General features: G+C 39.6%; 1 protein-coding gene across 6 annotated transcripts in view; it reads right to left on the bottom strand.

Annotated features, from left to right (window-relative positions):
* The window catches only part of GRIA4 (glutamate ionotropic receptor AMPA type subunit 4), a 244,609-nt gene that overhangs the window by 14,431 nt on the left and 207,041 nt on the right, over positions 1-23,137 (bottom strand). For 3 of the 6 annotated variants that reach the window (XM_029047882.2, XM_029047884.2, XM_029047885.2), the window contains exon 14: positions 685-799. The exons of 2 other annotated variants lie outside the window; for them this stretch is intronic. In XM_029047882.2, the coding sequence (XP_028903715.1) occupies positions 685-799 (115 nt within the window). Of the gene's footprint in view, positions 1-684; positions 800-13,206; positions 13,246-23,137 lie in introns of those variants that run through there. One more of the 6 variants, XM_029047887.2, reaches the window with a different exon arrangement.

Below are 23,137 nucleotides of genomic sequence, written 5' to 3' on the forward strand. Positions count from 1 at the left end.
GGAAAGGGTGTTTAAATGAAAAGGTTAAATTGACCTCCTCTCAGAGTATTGTTTTTCAAGATCAAATCCAAAGGCAGATATTCAGGGAAGGTGGGTGGCAGGCTGAATCCTATTAACCCTAGGAGAGCCCTAAATATCCAATTAAGACTTCTGGTGGGACAGTAGCACATTTCCTCGTTAAGTAAAATTGAAACAGCTGAGAGTGTTGGCCGGTTGGGGGGGGGGGAGGGGGGAGGAGAGAGTAATTGACTCTCTGGAAGCCAGCCTAGAAGGTTCTAGGTGGAGGCTCAGCTACTACAGCTCTCAGCTCTTGGAACAGGTCCTGTGGCAGAAAAGTAAGTCTTCTGTGCTGATTACTTCCCACTTTTACCAAGCCTCTCTTTCCAAAGGTTATCCTTGCCTCCGTTTCCCTGTCTAAGCAACAGAGACCCAACAACTCCTCCCCACGAGTGCCCCGCGGGCCGCTGCCCTCTCGTGAGGGAATCAAAAGACTTCCGTCCAGTTTGGCTAGTTTGTGAAAGGTACCCAGGCGGCAAATATTTTTGCTTTGACAGTAATTGCATACGTTGGTATGTGAACGGCCTCGGTCAGGAGTCCTGGCACTGTAGTTTCAGGTAAGAACCCCAGCAGATGCACCAATTACTTCACATACTGTTTACCCGCTTTGGTGACATTGAGGCTAACCTTGGAGTCACCTCCCCCGCTGCCACATTCTCCTTTGTCGTACCACCATTTGTTTTTCAATTTGTCCAACAGGCCTTGTTCATTCAGTTTTAAAACTGCGAGGTTAACAGCATTTCTTGAAACGATAAAACATATTTTGTAAGAAAGTGCACAGCTGTTAAGGTGTTAGGAATGAGGACTTAAGCTCTCTTAGAAGCTTCTCCCGCAGGCTAAATAAACCTCTCATTACCATTCTGCATCCTTTTCGGTCCCCAACCCAAACCAAGCGTAGGAGAAATTTGACGTCTGGTCAGATGTGAAAAATAAGGGTTGGAATAGCCAGGGCCTCTTTTGGAGACAGTTCTGCTTTTGGCAAAATGATCAACCCACCGACGAAGTTGAATTAACGTTTTAGCGGAAAATAGAGACTCAAATCGGTTTGGGGTTTGAGGAAGGATGATGGTGTTTGGAATCTTTTTTACATTCCCGACCGTCAGTGGTCAAAAAATGTAAAAATACTGGCCCAGATGGAAAATATTAGCTAATTCCTTAAGGAATGTCTCCTGTCCCATCCCAGACCCTAGCCTCCACCTTGTACAGCTGAACCGAGCGTGGAGCTCCAGGGTTTATTGAACTCCTGGAGCTCTATACTTGGTTCACCTCCACAGGGTGGGGGCTACGGCATCGAGACAGACGAGGAGAAAATCCTTAGAGGAAACAATCTTATCTCTGAATCCTTCACTGATTGTCTGCACTGTATGCCATCCAGAGATTAGACTTACTCATCCAAATTTTGATTGTCTAAATGATGTTATTAAAACCCCAGGAAGATACGCTGTAGCCTGTGACTTGGGACCTTTCAAATAATGAACCTTCCAGACTAAATTTTCCCCTCTATAAATTTGAGAGAATTCAGAGGAGAGTGGCTCCAGTTTATCTCTAGAGGATTAATGCCTTTTATGATCTTATCAAGAGGTGGCTAATGATAATTCCTTTTGATGACACTGAAAAACAGGATTGTATTTTTATAGTGTGTTTTATATTTAAAACCCCTGACTTTCTGAGAGTGTGAGCTATTTCCTGCTAGGGAAGTCAGGGGTTTAAAAAAATGTCTGAACATTTTCAGATCTTTAGGGGATCGCTTGGTAAACGATTATATTACTTTGAGCTAAATAAAATAGATAAGCCTGCCCAATAGGAGAGACTGTATCTCTTTTTGAAAGATACCATTCCTATGTTTAAAATTCGCATTTTATACAGTACAGATGTGTGCTGAAAGGTCCTTAGAACTCTCCAAAATAAAACTGGACCTAAGAAATGTAACGAGAGATTCTCAGGCTTGAAAGCACCCACCATTAGTCAACTGTCCGATGGGAGGTGTTTTTTCCAATTTAACTAGTTTAATTAACAGTTATGCTATTAATAGTTTAAACTATTTATCCCATTAAGTGGGTTTGTGCTACCTAAAATTTGGTTCTGTTACATGAGGAAGGTACTGTAGCTTTTCTGAGATGGTGCATGGGCTGGGTCCTCCCAATAAACAATTCCCTGAAAGTAAATTGCTTCTTTAAGGCTTTAAGGTACATCTGGGTATGTATTACCAGTCCCCCTTCCCAGAAATGCAGGGGAGTGGAGGATTGGGGGGAGTTGGCGTTACTCTTGGTTTGTCATGTTTAGGTGGGCCACCCTTAGCTGATTTCACTGTGTATTTGCAGACATGCTTCTAAGAATGGGAGCATGTCCCCAAATAGTTGTGGAAATCAAGATGTTGAGCTGACACGATTATTTTAACCAAAACACTCGTCCAAAGACACTAGCTGGGAAGCACTACATAGATGGTACCGTAATGGCTTGGACGAGTTAACGTGGCTCTCGGTATAATCATCCACACTTACAGTGAAAGTAGCTGATTTTGAGACATTGAAGAAGAGTCCTCTTTTTAAATGAAAATTTACTCTTTGGAAGGAAACTGTCCTTTCTAATGGGGAATTTTATTTTATCCTAAAGCAGTCCACTGTAAAGTTTAGCAAATGAGCGTCATTTTAGTCACGTCATAAAGTGACTAGTTGGATGAGTGCGTTCCTTCAAAGCCAGTTCATGAGAGGGTTATTTAACAGGGTTTTTAGCCATATCCAGAGACAGTTTCACAGCACGATAGAAAGAAAAAAATGAAAAATAAAGGGATGGAGAAGGAAAAGAACCTTTAAATTGAAATAATCATCCGGAAATTAAGCTCTACTTTTAAGAAAAGAATCTAAGACATTGTCTTTCTCACAACAACAAGTAGGCCATGTAAAAACAGTTTAGTTTCACACTGCTATTTCTGTTTGTGTTTGGAGTGGGGCGGGTAATACTACTTAACATGAAAATTTAACTATCTTTCACTTCACAGTTAACTGACGTGGGTTGTTAGTCTCTATGCCTTCCCTGTTGCCAAGCATGTGCTACAGCTTCATTCATTTGGCGATGTTTGGTGAAAATACTGTAGTAAGGGGATGCTGCAGTTCACTGAAAGTACTTCATTTCTCTCAATCTGCTTGATCTTCTTAAACCATAAAATAAACCTGTTACATTTGTCTACTTAGTATATGTTTACACGAAAAGTGCTCGAGACTGAAGGCTGGGGCTAGCGAAGCTATGGTTGAAGCCATGCTTGTGGGCTTTATTTTTTTGCTTATTTTTTATTCCTTAGTCAAGAAAGGCATGATTGCAGGAACTGAAGTACTTGCACCCAAAAACTAGTTTTAAAAAGTCATATCAATAATAAAATAATAAAAAATTCAGAAAGGGGGGAAAATAATTTCCCTAGGCGACCTACCCGAGATATGGGAGGTACATTTGCTACAGGAAAGAGGGAAAAAAAATGTATAACTGAATAATACAAACTAAAAACACAGCTCCTGAAGTTGCTAGAGTTTATCCTTCAATTAAATGGGGACATGGAAGGAATGCCCATGGGGAGTCAGTATGTTTTAACAGGGATTTTGGCTTCTATTTTGAAACAAAATGATTTTGGCCTTGGATTCATATTTGGAGAGTTTGTTTCCCACTAGATTTCTAAGAACTTACCAGAAATGCGCACTGGGCGACTTCGCGTAATAAGGTCAGGAATAAACTATGGCTGATAGGAATTTCAGGAAACTAGTTTGCTCTAGGTGTTTTTTTTTCCTTATTACTCACTTGAAATTATAGCATTTGCAAAATTAACTTCATAGCTTTTCACTTTCCATTAGAGTGAGATGGCAGGACAATTAGCCATAGCTTTTTCCTTCTTATGCCTGTGTGGAATATTTTCCAGTTAATTATGGTATTTAAGCACTCACTGTGTGCCAGGCACTCTATTAAGCGCTGGGGTGGATACAAGATAATCGGGTTGGACAAAGTCCCTGTCCCACTTGGGGCTCACAATCTCAATCCCCATTTTACAGATGAGGTAACTGAGGCCCAGAGAAGTTCAGTAACTTGCCCAATGTCACACAGCAGACAAAAGGCAGAGATGTGATTAGAACCCATGACCAAGTACTAAGGTGCATTGAAACGGTCCTATTTTAGAATGAAATAAAACCAGAACAATTGACTCTTTTGCCAGAGGTGTCCTAAGATAAAGCAGGATATGAAATCTCTCTCAAGATGGTTTTGTAGTAAGCAAAGAGATGTAAAATACGGTCCTGGGAGTAAAGTGCTTACTTGGTTAAATTCCAGGGTACTGGGATAACTTCCCGGAGGTATTACTTCCAAGGATTTCAATCATCTTGACTCAGTATGATTACTGACCACGCTTCACTTCTTTAGCAGCTGAAACCTGGCTTTTATTAGTGGAAACTGCACTGAAATTTCTCATAAAAGAGAAGAGCCCCTTTTTTAAAGAAAAATCTTATTTTTGTTATAAAGGACTAAGTAATTTAGAGCCAATTTAGATTTTCTTCTGTCAAAATGGTAGTAGAGTTAACCCACGGCTACTAGATTTATACCCTTGTAACATTTTAGAGTAAAAGGACCCGATCTTGGAATTATTTTCCATGATGATGGAAATTTATCAAAGCTTCATGGAGCATACTCTTTTTATAGATGAGTATATTTATTTGATATTCTGTTGCAGACCTCTGCAGGGAATAAAATTCAGTTTGCTCTGATAATCCCAAAATGCTGTTAACAAGTATCATTTTCCCTTTCCCCTTGTCTCCTCCTCTTCCTCCTAAAAACTAAAAATTAAGCCTTCCCAATGAGCTAGAAAATATGTAGAGTTGCAGAATTATAATTTTAAATTACTATCATCTTTTCTAGTTCCCTAATAGATTTGGCATTTTAAAGTCCACCATGATAGACTTAAATCCTTATCTCCTTCACCGATAAAATGAAATTGCATATGGCTCATCTAATTTATCTTTGTGACATCTGATGACATAGGGGTAGGACAAATGTTATCTACATTGAATTTGTACAGAAAGTTAAATGACTTGTTCAAAGTAATATTATTAGGACTGTGAATAGTTAAAGTTTCTTTAATTTTCAGATAAATGGTCTAGTCATTGTACCACATTGCCTCCCAAGTTCAATTTAAATGCCAAAAGATAAAATATCCAAGATATATCTCCAAATTTGTAGGTCCTTTTGAATCACAGTTAAAATGGGAGTAAAATTGTTAAAAAGAGAAATTAAGTGTGTATGAAATGGAGGAAAGCATTCTATTTTTTGTCTTTGGACTTCATTAGCACACTTAGTTCCATTTTGGACAAATTGGGGGTGGGGGGGAGTGAGAAACTTCTAGAAATACAAATTCTGGAAATTATCAAATGGGGAAAAAAAAGGGAGGCCTGCTCACATTACAGAAAGTATCTCAGAGATGAGTTTTACAGATAAGGAAAAAATGATAAAATTTTACAAAAGGAAAATCAATTCGATCTTTTTACGATCCTTTGCAGTTTCATTCATATCTAAAATTCACCTTCTCTGAGGATGGGTCCTTGCCCCTTTCCTACCTAAATGCGCAAGACAAAGCAGGTCATCGTCAATTGTTTCTGAGCATCTTTTCCTGGTTACTCTCCCTTACCTGAGTTCCCTCTTGAAACATACGTCCATGCCATTTTCAGTCATGGATTCAGCATTAATTAAGACATAGGGTGACTCAGATATCTCCTTACCACACTAATATCTAACCATGATCAGTTAACTATTTAGATTAAAAATCTAGAAAAGGTCCCTTCCAATCCAGTTGCCTTTTTGAAGAGGGAAATTGTAAAAGTATCTATTAGAAGAAATTCCCAAGATGTTTAAAAGGACCCGTCAAAATAGTGGAAGAAAAGATTACAAATTTTAAATGATATTGTTGGATTGGGCCAAATAATCATTAAGTCTCACTGAATAACAAAGATCATCTTCAATGGCCAGAGTTTTCCCTGGATAAATATTATGATACATTGAATGTTTCATAGCATTTACAGTCCCGCTTGGAGTGCCTTTCTTAAAATTCTGGTTAAGACTCAACTCCTTAAAAAACATTCCCAGACAAACTGCAATCCAGTCCAGTTGTAATTGGTTATGTCTTAGGTACATGCTGATCCCTTGTGTCCATGTGATTTGGCGTTCCTAAACAATGGAGTTTGAAACCAGGCCCTGGGACGTGTAACTGTGAGACTAGAACAGGGTGATCAAACTACAAATCATGAGCTGTCGGTGGTTTGGACAGCATGGGCAGGGTAGGACCTGGGTGAATTTAGACTTGGGAAACTGCGTTTTACCCCTAGCCCTTCTGTTTCTTGCTTTTTCTTGTTAATTCTCATCTCTCCGGCTCCCAAGAAGACCTGCCGTCCATCTCCTCTTCTTGTTCTCTCCTCTTCCCTTCCTCCTCCTCCTTTCTCCCCTGAAACACCTGCTTACCATTTTTTTTCCTCCCCAGTTTTGATTTTAGGAATGAAAGCTCTTAGCTGAGTTAAGTTTTTGTTTTGCAGCTCTTCAGGTCAGACCCTTATCTAGAACAAAGTTATGTCCCCATGAATAGCTCAATAAATGTTAATGGATGAAAACAGGGGATTAGGGGCAAGGATAATGATGAAGAGGGATGGAGTCTCCCACAAGCAAAAATAAATGAGTTTTGAACCTGCACAGGGTGAATGTTGGGATCTGCCTACCTGAGAACCTGGACAGGTTCTAACTGCTCAATAAAGTGATAGTGTCATTTGGTCCTCAGCTAAAATGCCTAAGGAAAAGTATCACCTGGAACATAATGGTTTTATTTAGCTTCTTAAATTAGCAATGCCTTATTGTTTACTAATGCTAAGCATTTATTATACAGAGTAGACTGTCTCACCAATGGGATTCATATAGATTGGAAGAACAAATTGCACTTGGAATCCCCGTTTGAAATTCAGCTGGTAATGGGTTTAGAGGATAGCGAGCTACCAGAGAAACAGAGAACGATGGGAACTCCCATAACTTTGTGTCTAATCAGTTAATAACCCTCTCGGAGGGCACTGTTTTGATCACCAGCCAGCAAAATATAAAAAAGTGAAGAGTGAAACTCCTGACCCTTGATGATATAATGAAAACCTAAATGCAAACTGTTTGATCTTCTAGTCGAGCATCATATTCCCAGCCTCAGCTATTAGAGGCCTGAAATAGTAACCAATTCCTGGCATTATCGTTGCTTCACTAAGTCTTCAATTTAGCTATGTTATTACTTTGATTTTTTTCCCTTACTCTAAAATTATTCCTTCCAATAGATGAGCACAAGCTATTTATTTCCACAGATTTCAAGCAACTGTTTCTAAAGGCAGAAAATGATCTAAATTACTTTCTGATGTTACGTAGGGGTAGATCATAGATGTAGCTCTGTAAAAGAAATGAAATACTCTCTGTAGTTACTTAGTAAATACAATCCAGGTTAGATTTGCATCAGAAAAAAAAATCTTATGATGAGCAATTTAATTGCAAAACAAGATTGAGGAAGATATTTGTTTCTTTGTGGCAAGAGGAGATTTGGCTTAAACTAAAAATGGAGTGAAATCGAAATAAAGATTATTTGAAAATCATTTTATTAAAGAAGGATTTATTCTGTTTACTTTGCACCGTAGACAGTGGGAATGTAATTATGTCTGTGATATGTGCCTTCTGCTTTTGTATTTGTTCATGATCCGAGTTGAGGGATTGTATATGGTGGGTAAATAGTAAATTTCTGGACTGCTACTAGACTGAATTATCCACTATATTTTTTTCTCTTCAAATTTTTAGCACTTTACTGTGTCCCAGGCACTGTACTAAGCGCTGGGGTAGGTACAAGCTAATCAGGCTGGATACAGTCCCTGACCCACATGGGTCTCAGAGTCTGAATTCCCATTTTTCAGATGTGAGGAACAGAGAAGTTAAGGTTTTTGCCCAAGGTCACACAGCACACAAGTGGCAGAGCTGGGATTAGAATACAGGCCCTTCTGATACCCAGGCCTGTGCTCTGATCACTAGACTACACTGCTCATTTATACTGTGATACTGTTAATTCCTGTTGTGGTAAATGGACAGTAAAAGTTTGTGTTAGAAATTGTCTTATTACACAAGCATATCACCACCTAAGAATAGAAAAAATGAAGAATCGGAATGTATTCTTAGGGGAAAACTTGCCATTTTTATAAAAATCACATGTAATTTACTATGCTTCTCAATTTTTAGAATTGGTTTCTTTCCAAACAGTTATTTTAAAAATCATCATTAACACTTAAGCATCTACTTTAGGCAGAAGATTGTATAAGGTACTGAAGGGGGTTACAGAAGCCACTTCTACCCTCAAGGAGTTTAGGGCTATTTACTCTTAACGATAAGTGCATTAAGTTAAATAGGAACAACTCTATGACCAAAAAGACATCTGCATGGTGGATGGATTTCCAGTTAAGCCTAAGCCCATTTAGGTATCATTGTGGCTTTTAATCTCTAAAGATTAGCTATTATTTCGAGAAATAAAAATGAAATGTCTTCTAACTTTCTCGCATGCGGTGTGGGAGCCAGGGATGATGGGGAAGAGTATTGTAAGAATTGGCCCTCCTCCTAAAATGGTTGTAATATCCGTTTTTTGGCTGGTTCTCTCTGTAGCGAGGGCAAGATGTTTCCCTTAGGGTAGATATCAGCAAGATTAAAAATTTTTCAATTTAGTAGTCATTGGTTTCTCCTTTGATTATGGGTTGGTGGTTAAATAGATCTGAATGCCTTAGTATTTTTTTCTCACTATAAAGTATTTTGAGTAATGCCATTAAAGATCCCCCACGGTATTTGCCTTGGAGTCAGTAATGACTGCATTTAACACTCCTCTGTCATCTGATTCTCTTGTTTCACTTCCTTCATCTGTTTTTGCTTCTTTTCTTTCGGATAAGTATCTTCGATAATACTTTGAGCTTTGATTTTAAACTGATTTTACTTTTCTACGATATTCTTTTTAGCAACTTTGTGAAGGGCTCCAATACTTAGATTGGGAACCCATTATAGGACGGAGACTGTGTCTCATCTGACTGTCTCGTGTTTACCACAACACTTAGCACTGGGTTTTGGCACGTAGTGAGGGCTTAATAAATCACATCACCCCAGCTTTCTAGGGATCTTCCAACCTGGGGGTATAGGGGCTAGATGAGATATTTTGGGGGTTGTACTAGGCTGGAGAGGATCCTCGTCCATCGTTTAACCCTTGGGCCAATTCTAGAATCAATTGGCTGCCTGATCATGAGGAACAAAGTTCTGTTGATATAAACAGCTGCCTATCTCTGGTACCTCTAGAACTGGTCACCCTGTGCCACATCAATCAATCAATGGAATTTATTGCATGCTGACTAGGTGCAAAGCACTGTAGTAAACACTTGGGAGAGTACAATACAAGAGAGTTGGTAGACATCCCCTGCCCACAAGCGGCTTACAGTCTAGAAGGGGAGACGGGCATTAAAATAAATTACAGATATGTACAGAAGTACTGTGGGGCTGGCCGTGGGGAGAATATCAAGTGATTAAAGGGTACAAATCTAAACGCAAGGGTGACAAGGGACAGGGAGTAGGGGAAATGAGGGCTTAGTCAGAAAAGGCCTCTTGGAGGAGAAGTGACTTTAATAAGGCTTTGAAGGGAGGAAGATCGGTGATTTGTCACAGAAGAAAGGGAGGGACTTTGAGGGCAAAGGGAGGACGTGGGCAAGATAGCTGAAATTGAAGTCCAGTGAGTAGGTTGGCATTAGAGAGGAGTGTGCTGCCTGAGTTGGGGTAGGAAATCAGTGAAGTAAGATGAGGGGGAGAACTGAGTGCTTTAAAGCCAATAATAATAATTATGATATTTAAGTGCTTACTATGTGCCAAGCACTGTTCCTAGCCCTGGGGTAGATACAAGTTAATCAGATTGGACACAGCCCCTGTCCCACATGGGGCTCACAGTCTTAATTCCCATTTAATAGATGAGGTTACTGAGGCACAGAGGAGTGAAGTGACTTGTCCAAGGTCACACAGGAGACATATTACAGAGCCATAATTAGGACCCAGGTCCTCTGGCTCCCAAGCCCGGTCTCTTTCCACTAGGCCACACTGTGATAAGTAGTCTCTGTTGTGAATGAGGCATAATCCCACTTTGCCATATCCTTAAATGAGAAACAGATTTATAATCCTTAAAATGAAATGAGATAACTAGTTAATGTTTATAAATGGATCTTATTCTATATTCGCAAGTAATGGATGTTCTTTCTTTTCCATTTCCCTTCTCTATTTGCCCTCCCTTCTGCATTGTCTATGCATGTAGGTGTGTACCCCTTAAGCATCTGGATACTCACACCATCTTCATCCTTCCTCAGTCTCCCCTATCTGTAACTTATCTTAACATCTTTCATGCCTACCAACGGTATTGAAAGTCCCAGATACTTAGTACAACGATCTGCACACAATAAGCGCTCAATAAGTATCGCCATTTGATATCTGAACCGTATTTAACGGAAGGGTTTGGATCCCTCTTCTACAATGCATAAAATTATATTTTTATGTGGCCCACAGTAGAAACTTAGGGAATGAAAATACTGTTTAACTTATATGATATTACAGGCTTCCATCTTAAATTGCCACTTCCCAAGTTGCACTGACCCTGGTGAGTGGCATAAATAGGAGTGGGTGCCCTGACTTTTCCAGGGCTTGAAATGGGACAGAGAAGGGGTTGAGAGTAGTGGGGTCGGTGGAGGAAGACTGGAGGACAGCAGTTGTCCATGGAAAAGTCTGACGTCCACCATATCCCATCCAGACCCAGGGAGACCCCCAAATGTCCCCACGTGAGTGACATTCAACATTTCACTAACCCCCAAAGCTCAAAGTTTAACAACTTAAACAGCCCAACAACAAATCACTGCATTACTTGAATGTTCAAATTCTTTTTAATCAACTATTGCTTATATATATGTTCCCTCTAGCTAAGGTAAAGCATTCTCCATACCATTTGTTCAAGTTGAGCAATCAATTTCTTTTTCAGTTTTCTCCAAATAATTAATTTGTTTTTTGTATAAACACCTTCTAAGACTAGTTATTAAATTACATGGTTTTTTAAATTATAATAATGATTATGGTATTGTCAAGGGCTTACTATGTGCTAAGCACTGTTGTAAGTGCTGGGGTAGATAGAAGGCAATCAGGTTGTCCCCCATGGGGCTCACAATCTTAATCCCCATTTTCCAGATGAGATAACTGAGGCACAGAGAAGTGAATTAGTTGCCCAAGGTCACACAGCAGACAAGTGGCTGAGTCAGGATTAGAACCCACGTCCTCTGACTTCCTAGTCCATGCTCTTTCCACTAAGCCACATTTTGCTTCACTGATATAAAACAAAAATAACTCTACCAAATTTTTGGTAATTTCACGTGGATTTTAATTTAACATATACTGAGAGTCAATTACCATTAAATCAGTAAGGCATCGTTCCTTTATGGATATGGAGCCTGTAGTATAGGATACTATGAATCATTTTATTAAGAACTCCGATTAGGCTCTCTGAATCTAATTTAGACTATTTCAAAGAAAGAGGCTATAAAAGCCCAACAAAAAATCAACTGGAGACACTTGACAGGCTCTCTTTGTTCTTAGTTTGGGATTTGATTAGTTAATAGAAAATAAAAATAATTCATGAAAGTAATTTGAAGATTTAAAAAGAAACTGTATCCTCTGAGCCAGCATCTAAACCGATACTAAAATAAGATTCCATTTTGTGTGATAACTGGCACTTTTAATGTTCTTATGAGCCCAATTCACAGTGAAATTGCATCCAAGGGCAATGTAACCAGCAGGAGGATTTTAAAGCCAATAAGACTCAACGAAAAGTTCACCCTCACCTAAAAAAAGAAATGCACTTGACCCAAAAAGAAACGGGGGGAGTGGGGGAAGCAAGTTTCATCAAAGGCTGATGGTGATTTGATCCCTTCAACCACAAAGCCTTTCTTTTTCTGTAATTTTCCCCTTTTGTGGTCTCCTAAATTCTCCTTTCCTCTAAGTGCTGAATCTTCTCCCATTCCTCCTCACCTTTGACAAGCCAGGTGATAAGTTTGACAAACCCGTGAGACACCAGGGAAGGCCAAGTGTTAACCATTACTGGAGGGGTGGTATTTGAACTTTAATCTTTCACGTTAGGCCTGTTTTTCTATTTTCTACCTTAGCTTTCCTTCTCAGTGTCTCACTTCTAGCTTCCTTATCCATCCAGTACATCAGAAAGAAGGCAGAGAGGAATGAGTGACCAACTGGGGAATCTTGACTTGTACCAAGTAGAACAGTAAAATCAGGGAAGGAGAAAAGATTTGGGGAAGGGGATTTGATGTGACTTAGCAAGAAGAGAGGGAAGCAGAGAACACTTCTCTCGAAAAATCCTACTCAGAATTATTGTCTTGCCCTCTGGATTCTTTTTCAGTCATTCATGCAATTGTATTCATTGAGCGCTTACTGTGTGCAGAGCACTGTACTAAGCGCTTTTTCTTTCCAATAAGATATGAAAGCATTTCAAGTCAAAATACATTTTAAAAGCTTTTCTACATGTGGATTTTTTACAGAATCACCCCCGTCCCAATTTTAAAATATCATTATGATAACTCAAAGGAATTTAAAAAGTGCTCAATGGTGAATAGTCATGAATTAGTTAAACTTGTTTTTATAATGGTAATGTACTTTGGGTTTTCCTCACCAGTTTAAAATTTAAAGATCTATTTTCTTGAAAACGACTGTTTGAAAAATGAACAGTGTACATATGTTTATCACTTCCCCAAAATTTGGCCAGCATTTCAGGTAGGCTGTCAGTCTGCTTTAAAATATGAGACTGACCTGAATTTTAGAATGATCATGGAGACAGGAATTAGCCTAAACTGATGTAACTTATGTAATCTTTTTTAACAGAATACTGCAATTGGATGCCCACTTTACCACTAGGTACAGGCAATTACCTGGGTCCCTAATCCTAGTCAAAAATAAACCAATAAAAGGAAGAGAGAAAAGAAGAAAAAAAAATACAGGTGGGGGAGGGGTTTCCTTCAAATGGATGTGATACATTCTTTTGAAAGAAAACTCCCCTCTTACCTTGGTCCTGGAGCTGGTTAGTTCTCCTCAGTCCTCCTCCTAGGGGAGAAATACCCAAAGTTAAACAACAATAGAACATGATCTTGTATAAAAGTCAGGTTCAGTTCTGGCCAATCTCCTTTTCCAGGTCTCACAAAACACTTTCCAATTGTTCCAAATTCAGGACTTCAAATGGGCCTAAGATCCTGCTGCAGAATTAAGCCAAAGGGGAAGGATTTCTGTTTGAGGTGTAAGGGATGGAATTTTGAGGTAATTTCCCAGGAAATCTATTCCGTAATGAGGGCTGACTTCCTCAGGGAAGAACTAAACCCAAGGAAAACAATGGAGCAGACACCAGAAATTGTATTTCTAAGTTCTTGGAGGGCTAAATCCATTGTACTCCTCCCAAGTGCGTATATCAGTGCTCTGCACAGAGCAGGTGCTCCACCCAAATTAATTGACAGGCGCACTCCAAAGTAATCAGGATAATCTGGATATCCTAATGCCCAGGTGATTTTTTTTTTGGTGTCTGTGACTCCTGGATGTCAGAATGACAAAGATTTATGGTGGAATCAATTCAGAATGTGACTCTGGACAAGGAGTTCTACTGTGGGGGAAAAACTTTCAAATAGTTGCTAGTTGGGAGTCTAGGAAGAATTCTAGACAGCAGGCATTTTGAAGAAACATGCAAATTAATGGGGCAAGCTCATTTCCACCAGTACAATTAGTTGAGGCAGTTGGATGTCTACTGGGGAAAATATATTCTCTTTGGCTGGACTGCAGTAGGGTGAAAAATATCTGGCAATTTTATTTGTGTGGAGGAAGGGAGAAAATGTTTAGACGTCATTTCCCAGTGGCGTAGCCATATGTTAGCCTAATTGGGCCCGGAGAGAGTTTTGAGTATTTCCCTTTGGTATAACTGCAGGGGTGATGTTTAAGTCCTATTGAAACCCCAAAGTGGGACAATTGGCTGAATTCTGTGAGACATGAAGGAAAGAGATGACTAAGAATGAACCTGAGCCCATATAAGATCATGTGCTATTGTTATTTAACTTTGGGTAACTTGTTAAAATACTTTATAGAAGAAATGACATTAGGGGAGGAAATGAATGTGCTTTGAACCTAATTCATATATCAGCCATCGAATAAAAAACGGACATCCAAATGAGGAATGTCATATGTAGTCACAATCAATGAAAATTGATGGAAAGAAGTGACTGGCATATTCTCAGTTGGCATTTTCATTCTTTTTTCAGTCGCAAACCTATTTAGAGCATTGTTCGGCCTACGCAGTGCACCTTCCATAATACATGATAAATCTGGCAAAAGAAAAAAAGCCTACTTCAAACTAACGTTTCTTAAAAGTCCTTCTGAAACTGTACCTTTCTGAATACCCTAGAAATGACCATGTCTTCGAGGTAACATTGAACTCACTAAGTATGTTATCTGTTTCAGAGAAAAACATGCACAGACCCTAAAACGTTTCCTTTACTAAAAAGAACAAATATCCCATGAAATTAAGAAACTCATATGGGGAAAGGCCATTAGGTTTCATGAACATGTAAATCACCTATGGGGTCTATTTACCTTACAGTTTGGAGGGAACTAGCTTATCATTCAAGAAAGATATAGGAAACTTTGAATAAGTAAAGCAATAACAATTTCACTGTACGGATTGGGTAAAAATTACAGTAGCTATGCAGTCTTCATGCTTCAGGGCATAAACTGATTGCTGCTTGTGATGAGGAAAAAAGAAATTAAACCTTTCTATCTTACATCAGTGCAAAAGTTACCAAGTATGTTACAGTGCTTTTAAAAAAAAAGTTCCTTTGAAGAATTTTATATTGAAACACTGCTGCATACCACTTATCCAAACATAACAATGTATTCTTGTTCCTAAAGAATCAAAACAAAGGACAGTTTGGTCCCTTTCTCTCCCCACTGATGACCTTCAATTGAGAGCATAGGGGATCACTTTTTATTTTTGGGGGGCAAGAGAGACACGTGGGTTCTCCTCTAATAGTCAGGGATATCCTGGCCTCATTGAACCGAATTTCAAGGCTTACTCCTCATTCTGTAGATTGTAAGCTTCTAGTGGGCTGGGATCATATCTACCAATTTTATTGCATTGTACTTTCCCAAGTCCTTAGTACAGTACTCTGCACAGTAAATGCTCAATAGATACCACTGATTGATTGATCTTTACCCACTCCTTCAATCTGCTATGACTCCTTCACTAAGAACTGACTGGGATAGCTAGTATTCCTACTCGGGCAGCTCTCTGGGATTCTGCCTCACTCCTGGGGATCTCCTCAGGACATATTTCCATTTTTTCCCTGTGAAAATGTCTAATCCAGTCAAAGCACAAAACGGAATCGTTAGTGAAACAGTTTTTTATGGTAGGTTTGCTATTTGGGGATTGTACACTTTAGCATTTGGTTTATCATTTTCTAATTTTTGACCAACATGATTTTTTTTTGTGTGTGAAACCAAAATAATTCTGTAATTGAGGCTGGCATACTTCATCAAGCACTAAGTAAACTTTAAAAATGAGTCCCTGGTTATATTTAGTCTGAATATTTACTGCAAGTTAGTGTATTAGAAATGAGGATAAAACAAAGTTTGATTTTCTTTTAATATGACTGGAAATTGCTTGATGTGAGTAATGCTCTGATATTATTTAGCAAAGATTTTCTCTCCCCACCCCCATCCCATGCTTCTGCATTCTTAAAATTAACAGTTGTCTTTAGGAATTATTATAGATTCTGCATTGCAGCAACCTCCCCCCTTTAGATGATATATTAGGCCCTCCTTGAATTACTAGAAAAATTAGATGTCATAGAGTTTTTCTTTATTTTTTGAAATTGTCATTTTGATATTCAGAGAGTAAAATGAAAACTCTCTTCACAATCACTTAACCTGCCCTTTTCTCAAACTACTTCCTGAAAAGTGGCTGAATCTTGGACTGAGTGGGACGATCAAAATTTGAAATAGAATCCTTTACCCCAAGATAAAATGTTCTCGTTTTTAATTAATAATTCCTTACAAGTTCTAAGAGGTCCATTCCTTCATAACACTCGCAAACAGAGACTGTCTACTTTGGCATTTACTCACAGACTTCTTCTTAGTGGCTTGTAAAATCAAATTCTGAAATAAACATTCTCTCCGGATTCAAATGGTGACTTCCTCGTAGGGTGTCACCACAGTGTCTGATCCTCTGGAAGAAATGACTTTTATTTCTACTGGACTACTAATTGGAAAAAGAGGAATCAGGTTTTATTGTTCTCTATAGTGCTTTGGGATGTGGCTTTATGGATAACATTGCCAGGCCTAATCCAGTCCAATCCAATCCGAAGCAATTCTCCCCTGCAACCAGGTACACACCTGGAAGTGAGAAAGATAGAATATTTGGGATGATCAAAAGTAAGCCCCAGGCTCTAAGTCAAATGGCTGATGATTTTTAGCCAATAACAGTTACCCCAAGCCAAGTACTTTCTAAACACCTTAGGTGCACCAGTCGATGCTGGTCGACAGACCACTAGTTTAGAAGTGGAGTGAACTGGGAAAGATATTTGGAAGGGCAACCTACACCACAGTCTTTTAAAGGGGGATGCTCTCAAGTTTAAAACTTGTCCTAAAGGAGAGCAAGTGGGGTCAGCAGCTTCATTTCTAGCTCTTGCCCTTTGCCCTGGTTGGTGCTATTGCCTGAGTTGAATGGGGCTTCTGTGCCTAGGAAAGCACTTGCCATTTCTTTCCAAGTTCAGTGGTGCCAATACTAGTATGATCAAGTGAAAGGCACGTGGGGAAAACAACTGAATTTGCACCCAAGCCCTGTTGTTTCTGCACTGGAGCATTTATTAGGAGTGGCTCTTTGTTGTTCCGTTGTTTTCGATTCCCAAAGATAACCTCTGAGATACTTCTGGGGTTCCCCTAGATGGCTGGAGATGAAACTCAGTAGGTTGGTTCGGGCCTGGGAAACTTCTGACTCTTGGGCAGGTTTTGAGGAGTGCCCAGGCCCACTGATTGAAGCATGGAAGGGCAGGGGGATGATACCAGGGGTGGGGGAGGCATGGATTCCCTGCCCTTGTTAGCTCAGCTCTTGATTCCTGTTCAGTTCTAAGAAGCTAATGGTTCTGCTGCCGTATGGAGTTTTTAGGGTTCAAGACCCTCCTCTGTAGGTGACCTCAGAAGCAAGTAAATCTGGGAGGTAGAAAACAGCAACAGATTCTGACTGGGGAAACTTGGCAGATGAGGGGAATCTCTCCTGCCATATCTCTATGTTTGCTGTCTGAGATGCAAATTATCTGGAGTGTGTGTGTGTGTGTGTTAGGAGAAGGAGAGTGAATTAAAGTGAGTTCTAACTCCAATCCTGAGACTTTACGGCGACTGAGACTTTTGGGTAAGTTCCCTAACTTCTCTGAGGTAATTTCTTATGCTTCAAATTCTCAGTCTTATGTGGGATTAACACCATGATCACCTCTTATTATGAGGATGATTAAATGATTGTTCAGCATGGCAGAGAGATGAACGGTGATTTAAATGCTAAACAATGAACTTAGAAACCTTTTTGTAATTTGACTTCTGCTTTATGTGCCCAGGGGTGCAGGGTAATGTAAAACACCACTGCTCAAAATAACTCAAATGTTAATAGGGGACCATCAAACAAGAAATAAGGTAACTTAGTGGTTTATGAGCACTCCAACCACATGGAATCTGAAACGTTTTAATAGATTGTTACATTGGGAAACACTTTGCAGTGTTTTGTATGCTGCAGGTACTTAGTGAATGCTGAAAATTAGAAATAGATCTTTTCCTGCTTTATAGCGTAGGCAATGGGGAGCTTTCTTATTTTCTGTGATTTTAAATGAGAACCTGATGTGATCTGAACAGCAATTGAATTTCTTACAAAGGTTTCCAGCAGGCAGGATTAAGCAGCCATAAACCAATGGGAAGATTTACCCTGGATCCAAAATGTAATTCTTTTGCCCTGTGACAGACAAGATATTGAAACAATTCATCAGGTTGCCTCAGTTTCTAAATATGAGTGACATCCATTTTAAGATTCCCATTGCTTATACCAAACTTGAGAATCATTTTATGGAAGTGAGGGGCCTGGATGTGAAGTGAAAACAAATGCACAGATGCCTTTTTGGAGATATTTCTCTGATCCCTAATCCTGAAAAAATACCACCCTACATAATGGGAATTCATTATATCTCTGATCTTTGCTGATATCTTCTGACTGAGAGGAAGAATGGTTTCTTTATCTTCAGAATCTTAACTTATTCATAAAGGGAAAAAAGTATTTGTTCAAAGCTTAGGTGTCTAGCAGTTTATAGAAAAAACCTCATTATAGCTTTCCTACTTTTCTAGTGGAAGGTCATTTCCTAATAATTTTCTTGTTTAATATTAAAACATTGCATTATTACCTAATGAGCCCAAACTGAAATTATCCCTCAAGAGACAGGAGATGAGGAGGAGGATGTAATCATATCACATTCATTACAATTGAAAGTAATTTTCTAAGATGATGTTGTGTTCCCCAAAGGTGAACACAGCATACTGGCCCTCAGGTGTACGGTACATTCTCTTCCCTGAAAGTATCGTATTTAGTCATCCTAACTACAAAGACTTAAAATGGTACTGGAAGCCAACACTTTCTTTTAATTCTTATCAAATGCTAAAATAGTGGATCACTTAGAGTTTGTCCCCCTAAATGGTCATTTTTCTACAGTTTTTTTGATGTGTGGCTATCTTTATCATTTCCATGAGGGAGGTCTGTGATAAACATGCATTTGCTTGTCCTTTGCGACCGTCTCTGCCATGGCCTTCACCTCCCAAAAGGGCCTAATCAAGCAGGGTCATCAACAGTATACACTAGCGATACCGCACCCCGTTAATTGATCTCACACCAATGAGGGGTTCCTCACCATAGGGCAGTATATACTGATTTGCTTTGAAATCTCAATTCTCAGTGGCATCAAACACCCGGCCCTATAGCACTTCTTTCAGTTCCAAGGGTGAGTCATACATTTTAAAGTGAGGGGAAGATGGGAGAATGGAAGTTAGATCTTTTAGCCAAAAGAATGCTTCTTGTTTCAACAGTAACCTTTGAGATCCGGGTGCATTAGTGCACATCTGGAAATCTCTTCTAAGACTCATTACTCTGAGGAACCGACTGTAGGCAACTCAGTGCTGAGAATCTCTAGTAAGAAGGATGTTTTGTTTCAATGCCTACTATTTATTAGAATAATAATCTGATCTTTTTTTTAAAATAATTGCCCGATCTCTACCTGTCTACTTATTACATGTCCTCTGGGCAAAATAAATGGCACAGATGGGATTTTTCACATTTTTTTACACCTTATTTAAACACAACTTCTTATCGACAGACTTTTAAAATAATTTGAGATGTTAACTTTCTCAGATTGGAATGGGAATCCAGCAGTTGCGTTGGATGATGGTTGGGGACAAGGAGGGGGTATAATGGAAGGGATGACTTCAGCAGGAACATAAGCAGCATAGCAGACGTGCAGAGGGAAGGCTTAGTTCTGAAGTTGACAGCTCAAAACAAGGTCGGATCTATTTTTCATGTAAATGTAGCGGGGTTGAACAAAGAGCGTTTTGTGGGATAGCCCTGAAAACAAATCTTTCCTCGTCTTCCCTCTCAATTGCCGCAATCCATTAAGAGTTGGTCCTTTTGTACCCATCCTCCTTCCTGAAATGCATCTGTAGTCTTGCCAGGCTACAGAGTAAATTAAAGAGTGTTGGGCAGAGGCTGGAAGTCAGGGCCTATCAACTCCCTCTCGGTTCGATTGGAGAAAGGACAATCGTTAGTAGTAAGTGCAAACTGAAGCAAAGACCACCCCCCAAAGTACTCCCAAATTAAATCTTTCTCCAAAGTTGGAAAAATACTCTTTGTGCTCATTTACGATCCTCTAAAACAAAGGTGATAAACAATGAGTCCTAGTCCAAATATCTATGCTGTTAGATCTTCCAAACAAAAGCCAACCTAATAACAGAAGCATCTCCCTGAGGTTTGTTGTTGTTTCCAGTGTTCTGCATATTGGCTCAAGTACTGATTACTCATATTTCTACTGAATTTCAACCTGCAGTTTCTTTCCCTTTGAACTCCCTCCTCTTCCCCTCCTTCATGACATTCACTCTGAAGCATTTTATTAAGTTCGAAAGACTTAGAAAGCCGTTAAAGATTCCTGGATTTTTCTAGGGTAAAATTGCTACCTGCTGGTTAAATTTCTGCTCCTGGAAAAGTCCAAGCAAGGGAAACAAGATTAACAACCAAAGAATCACCCTGTTCAATCAGCCAGAAGAGTAGGCCGGGAGAAAAAGCTCTCTACGTTAACTTGTAGTTAGTAATTTGGCTTTCTAGAAGTGCACTCAATCCTGAGTCCTTTGAGCACTCGTGCAAGGAAAAGCAGAAGTTCCCGAGAAAATGCTAATTCCTTAGTGTGCCCAAACAAAAGCCCAGTTCAAAGCACAGGCCTTTCAGGGTACTGACTGGGGCAACCTATTTGTTCACTATTGGTGAAGTACCAGTAGTGAGCGTAAAAGAATAACCCCCTGGGACCTCAAGCAATTTTACTTTACTACATCATTTGAAGACTGATCAGCATAAATATAATATGACCATTAATCCCATCAAACAAATCCTACAAACTCTAATCACATTTAAGCTTCACAAGCAGTTTTTGTTTAAACTGGCACAGGGGATTCATGCTGGCCTTTCCATGGCCTCCAAACAACTTGGGGGGCTGGGGGGAGGTGGAGGGAAATGGTTGACGTTTTGGTATGCAGAGTCCAGCTTATCCAGGAAATTGTGACGTGTCTCAAACCAGGCACATGAACAAATTCTCTGTCCTGGAGGCTGTGCCAAACAATGATTTCATTGACGAGTCCAGGAGAGGGACAGGAAAGGAGAGAGAAGTCACTGGCTGATGACAGGATTACAGCTTTTCCCAGCTCATTACTATACAGCGCTACACAGATGAAGCTCTTCAGCTTCCACCACAAACAATCCCCATAGTGTGGGGTTTGACAATAGTGGCACATTTAAGACTAAAGTCTGGTGTCTGACTGGGAGTCAGGCTCTCCTGAGAGTCAGAGCCAAATTTAGTTCTAAGAATTTGATTTTATCAGTAGACACCATGTCCTGTGGGAATTAATAAAGGACAGCCAGTGAATGTTATCAATAGTCTGTTCACTGATCCACACATCTATTACTGTAGTTGTTTTCCACCTCCCACTTCCCTCTCTCACTTTTAAATGAAGAGAATTTCCCAACTATTTCATGGGCACAGAAGGTTTTCTTGGAACCTCTCCCATGCAGTGGCGTCTTTCACTAGGTCCTGGAATTTAAACTATCTAGGATAGAGCACTATTGCTTTTCAGAAAATACTAAGGTTATCAAGAGCCCTACTTAGGCCACCTCTCCCCTAAGAGGCCTTCCCTGCCTAAGCCCTCATTTTCCCCACCTACCTCACCTATGCACTTTGATTTGTACCCCTAAAAGCACTCGGTATTCACCTCAGACCAGCCCCGCATCAATGTCTACCTCTTCTAGACTGTAAACTCTTTACGGGCAGGAGTCGTATCTACCAAAGATACTGCATTCTCCCTGGCACTTAGTACCGTGCTCTGCACTCAGAAAGCGCTCAATAAATACCACTGACTGATTATTAAATACTGTGGCACTTATATACCAGGTACTGCGTGCAGTTCTTTTGCAGTAAAAATTAATTTCATGATGAGAAATTTGATATCGGGCCTGCAATTTTTCCCCTTATAAACCGGCACTTACTCCTGTGGCTTCGCTTTTTCTTCTCCCCTCATATTTAGGGCATTTTTGTTTCCTCCCCTTCATTGTTCCCTTGTAGTCTGCTAACAGCGATAGTAGTTGCCCCATATCTCAACATGTCAGGTTTTAAAAATCCCCTTTGAGACAGCTGGATCTCTGTGTCCGCATAGTTTTCAGGTACTGTTTTTCACTTATTGAACCTGCTCGCTTACCTTTTGGAATGGCTGCATAAGCTTTATAATTCTGAGGTCACTCTGCCTTTGGAAACTGGGGAATGATGTAAGTGGTCAAGTGTTTCCACTTTCTGGGAACATTACTGAATCTTCCTTCGTTCATTCCTAGTTCCTTTGGAAATCCCTGCAGTCAGAAACTCTGAATTCCTGTATTTGAAATATTTCACAAGTAGCCCAGATAATCAAACTAACCATATTCAGATGACACAGCGGCTTAAATACTTTCAACCCCCCTTCCACCTTAAACTCTGAAGCACATGTGTTTTTCAACTAAGCAATTCAAAAGCAGCCTTTGTTGCTTAGGATGCAGTTGGTCTTTCAAGGTAGTACTTTATGGATTTTCTCAGCTCAGCAATAGGAATTTATGGGTAAAATACTTTTAATAAGCAATTTACTAGGCAACAAATGCTTTGCTAATGAACCATAACAAACAACCCTTTTGTCTGAATGTAAGAAGAATGTTTTCAGGGCTTTTATGAAGTCAGAGGGCCCAGTTCCGTAATCTTACTTATGCCCCACCCCCTTTGAATTCAGAGGAAGTGTGACATGAGTAAGGATTTCAGGTTTCGGGCCAGCCTTTCCTTTGAACCTTCAAAGGTTTATGTAAATCCGTGGAATACTTGGATTTCCAGGGTAGTTCAAACTATCTGAACTATAACCTCAGGTTATCCTCCAGAATGAAGAGGCTATAATATATGAAACACTGAAATGGAAACTTAGTTTGCCAGTGAGAGACTGATTCTTTGAGGATGTTACAAGCAATTTCTAATCCAGAGACTAGCAGCCAGGGATAATAAACCAGAAAAGAAAATGTAGAATTGATAACTGACACAATGGTAGTGCTGAATTTGGTGGAAAAAAAACTGATGAGATAAAAAGCAGATGCTCCCCTTATCTTAGGCTG

The sequence above is a fragment of the Ornithorhynchus anatinus genome, chromosome 20 (assembly GCF_004115215.2).
Source record: "Ornithorhynchus anatinus isolate Pmale09 chromosome 20, mOrnAna1.pri.v4, whole genome shotgun sequence".
NCBI lineage: Eukaryota > Metazoa > Chordata > Mammalia > Monotremata > Ornithorhynchidae > Ornithorhynchus > Ornithorhynchus anatinus.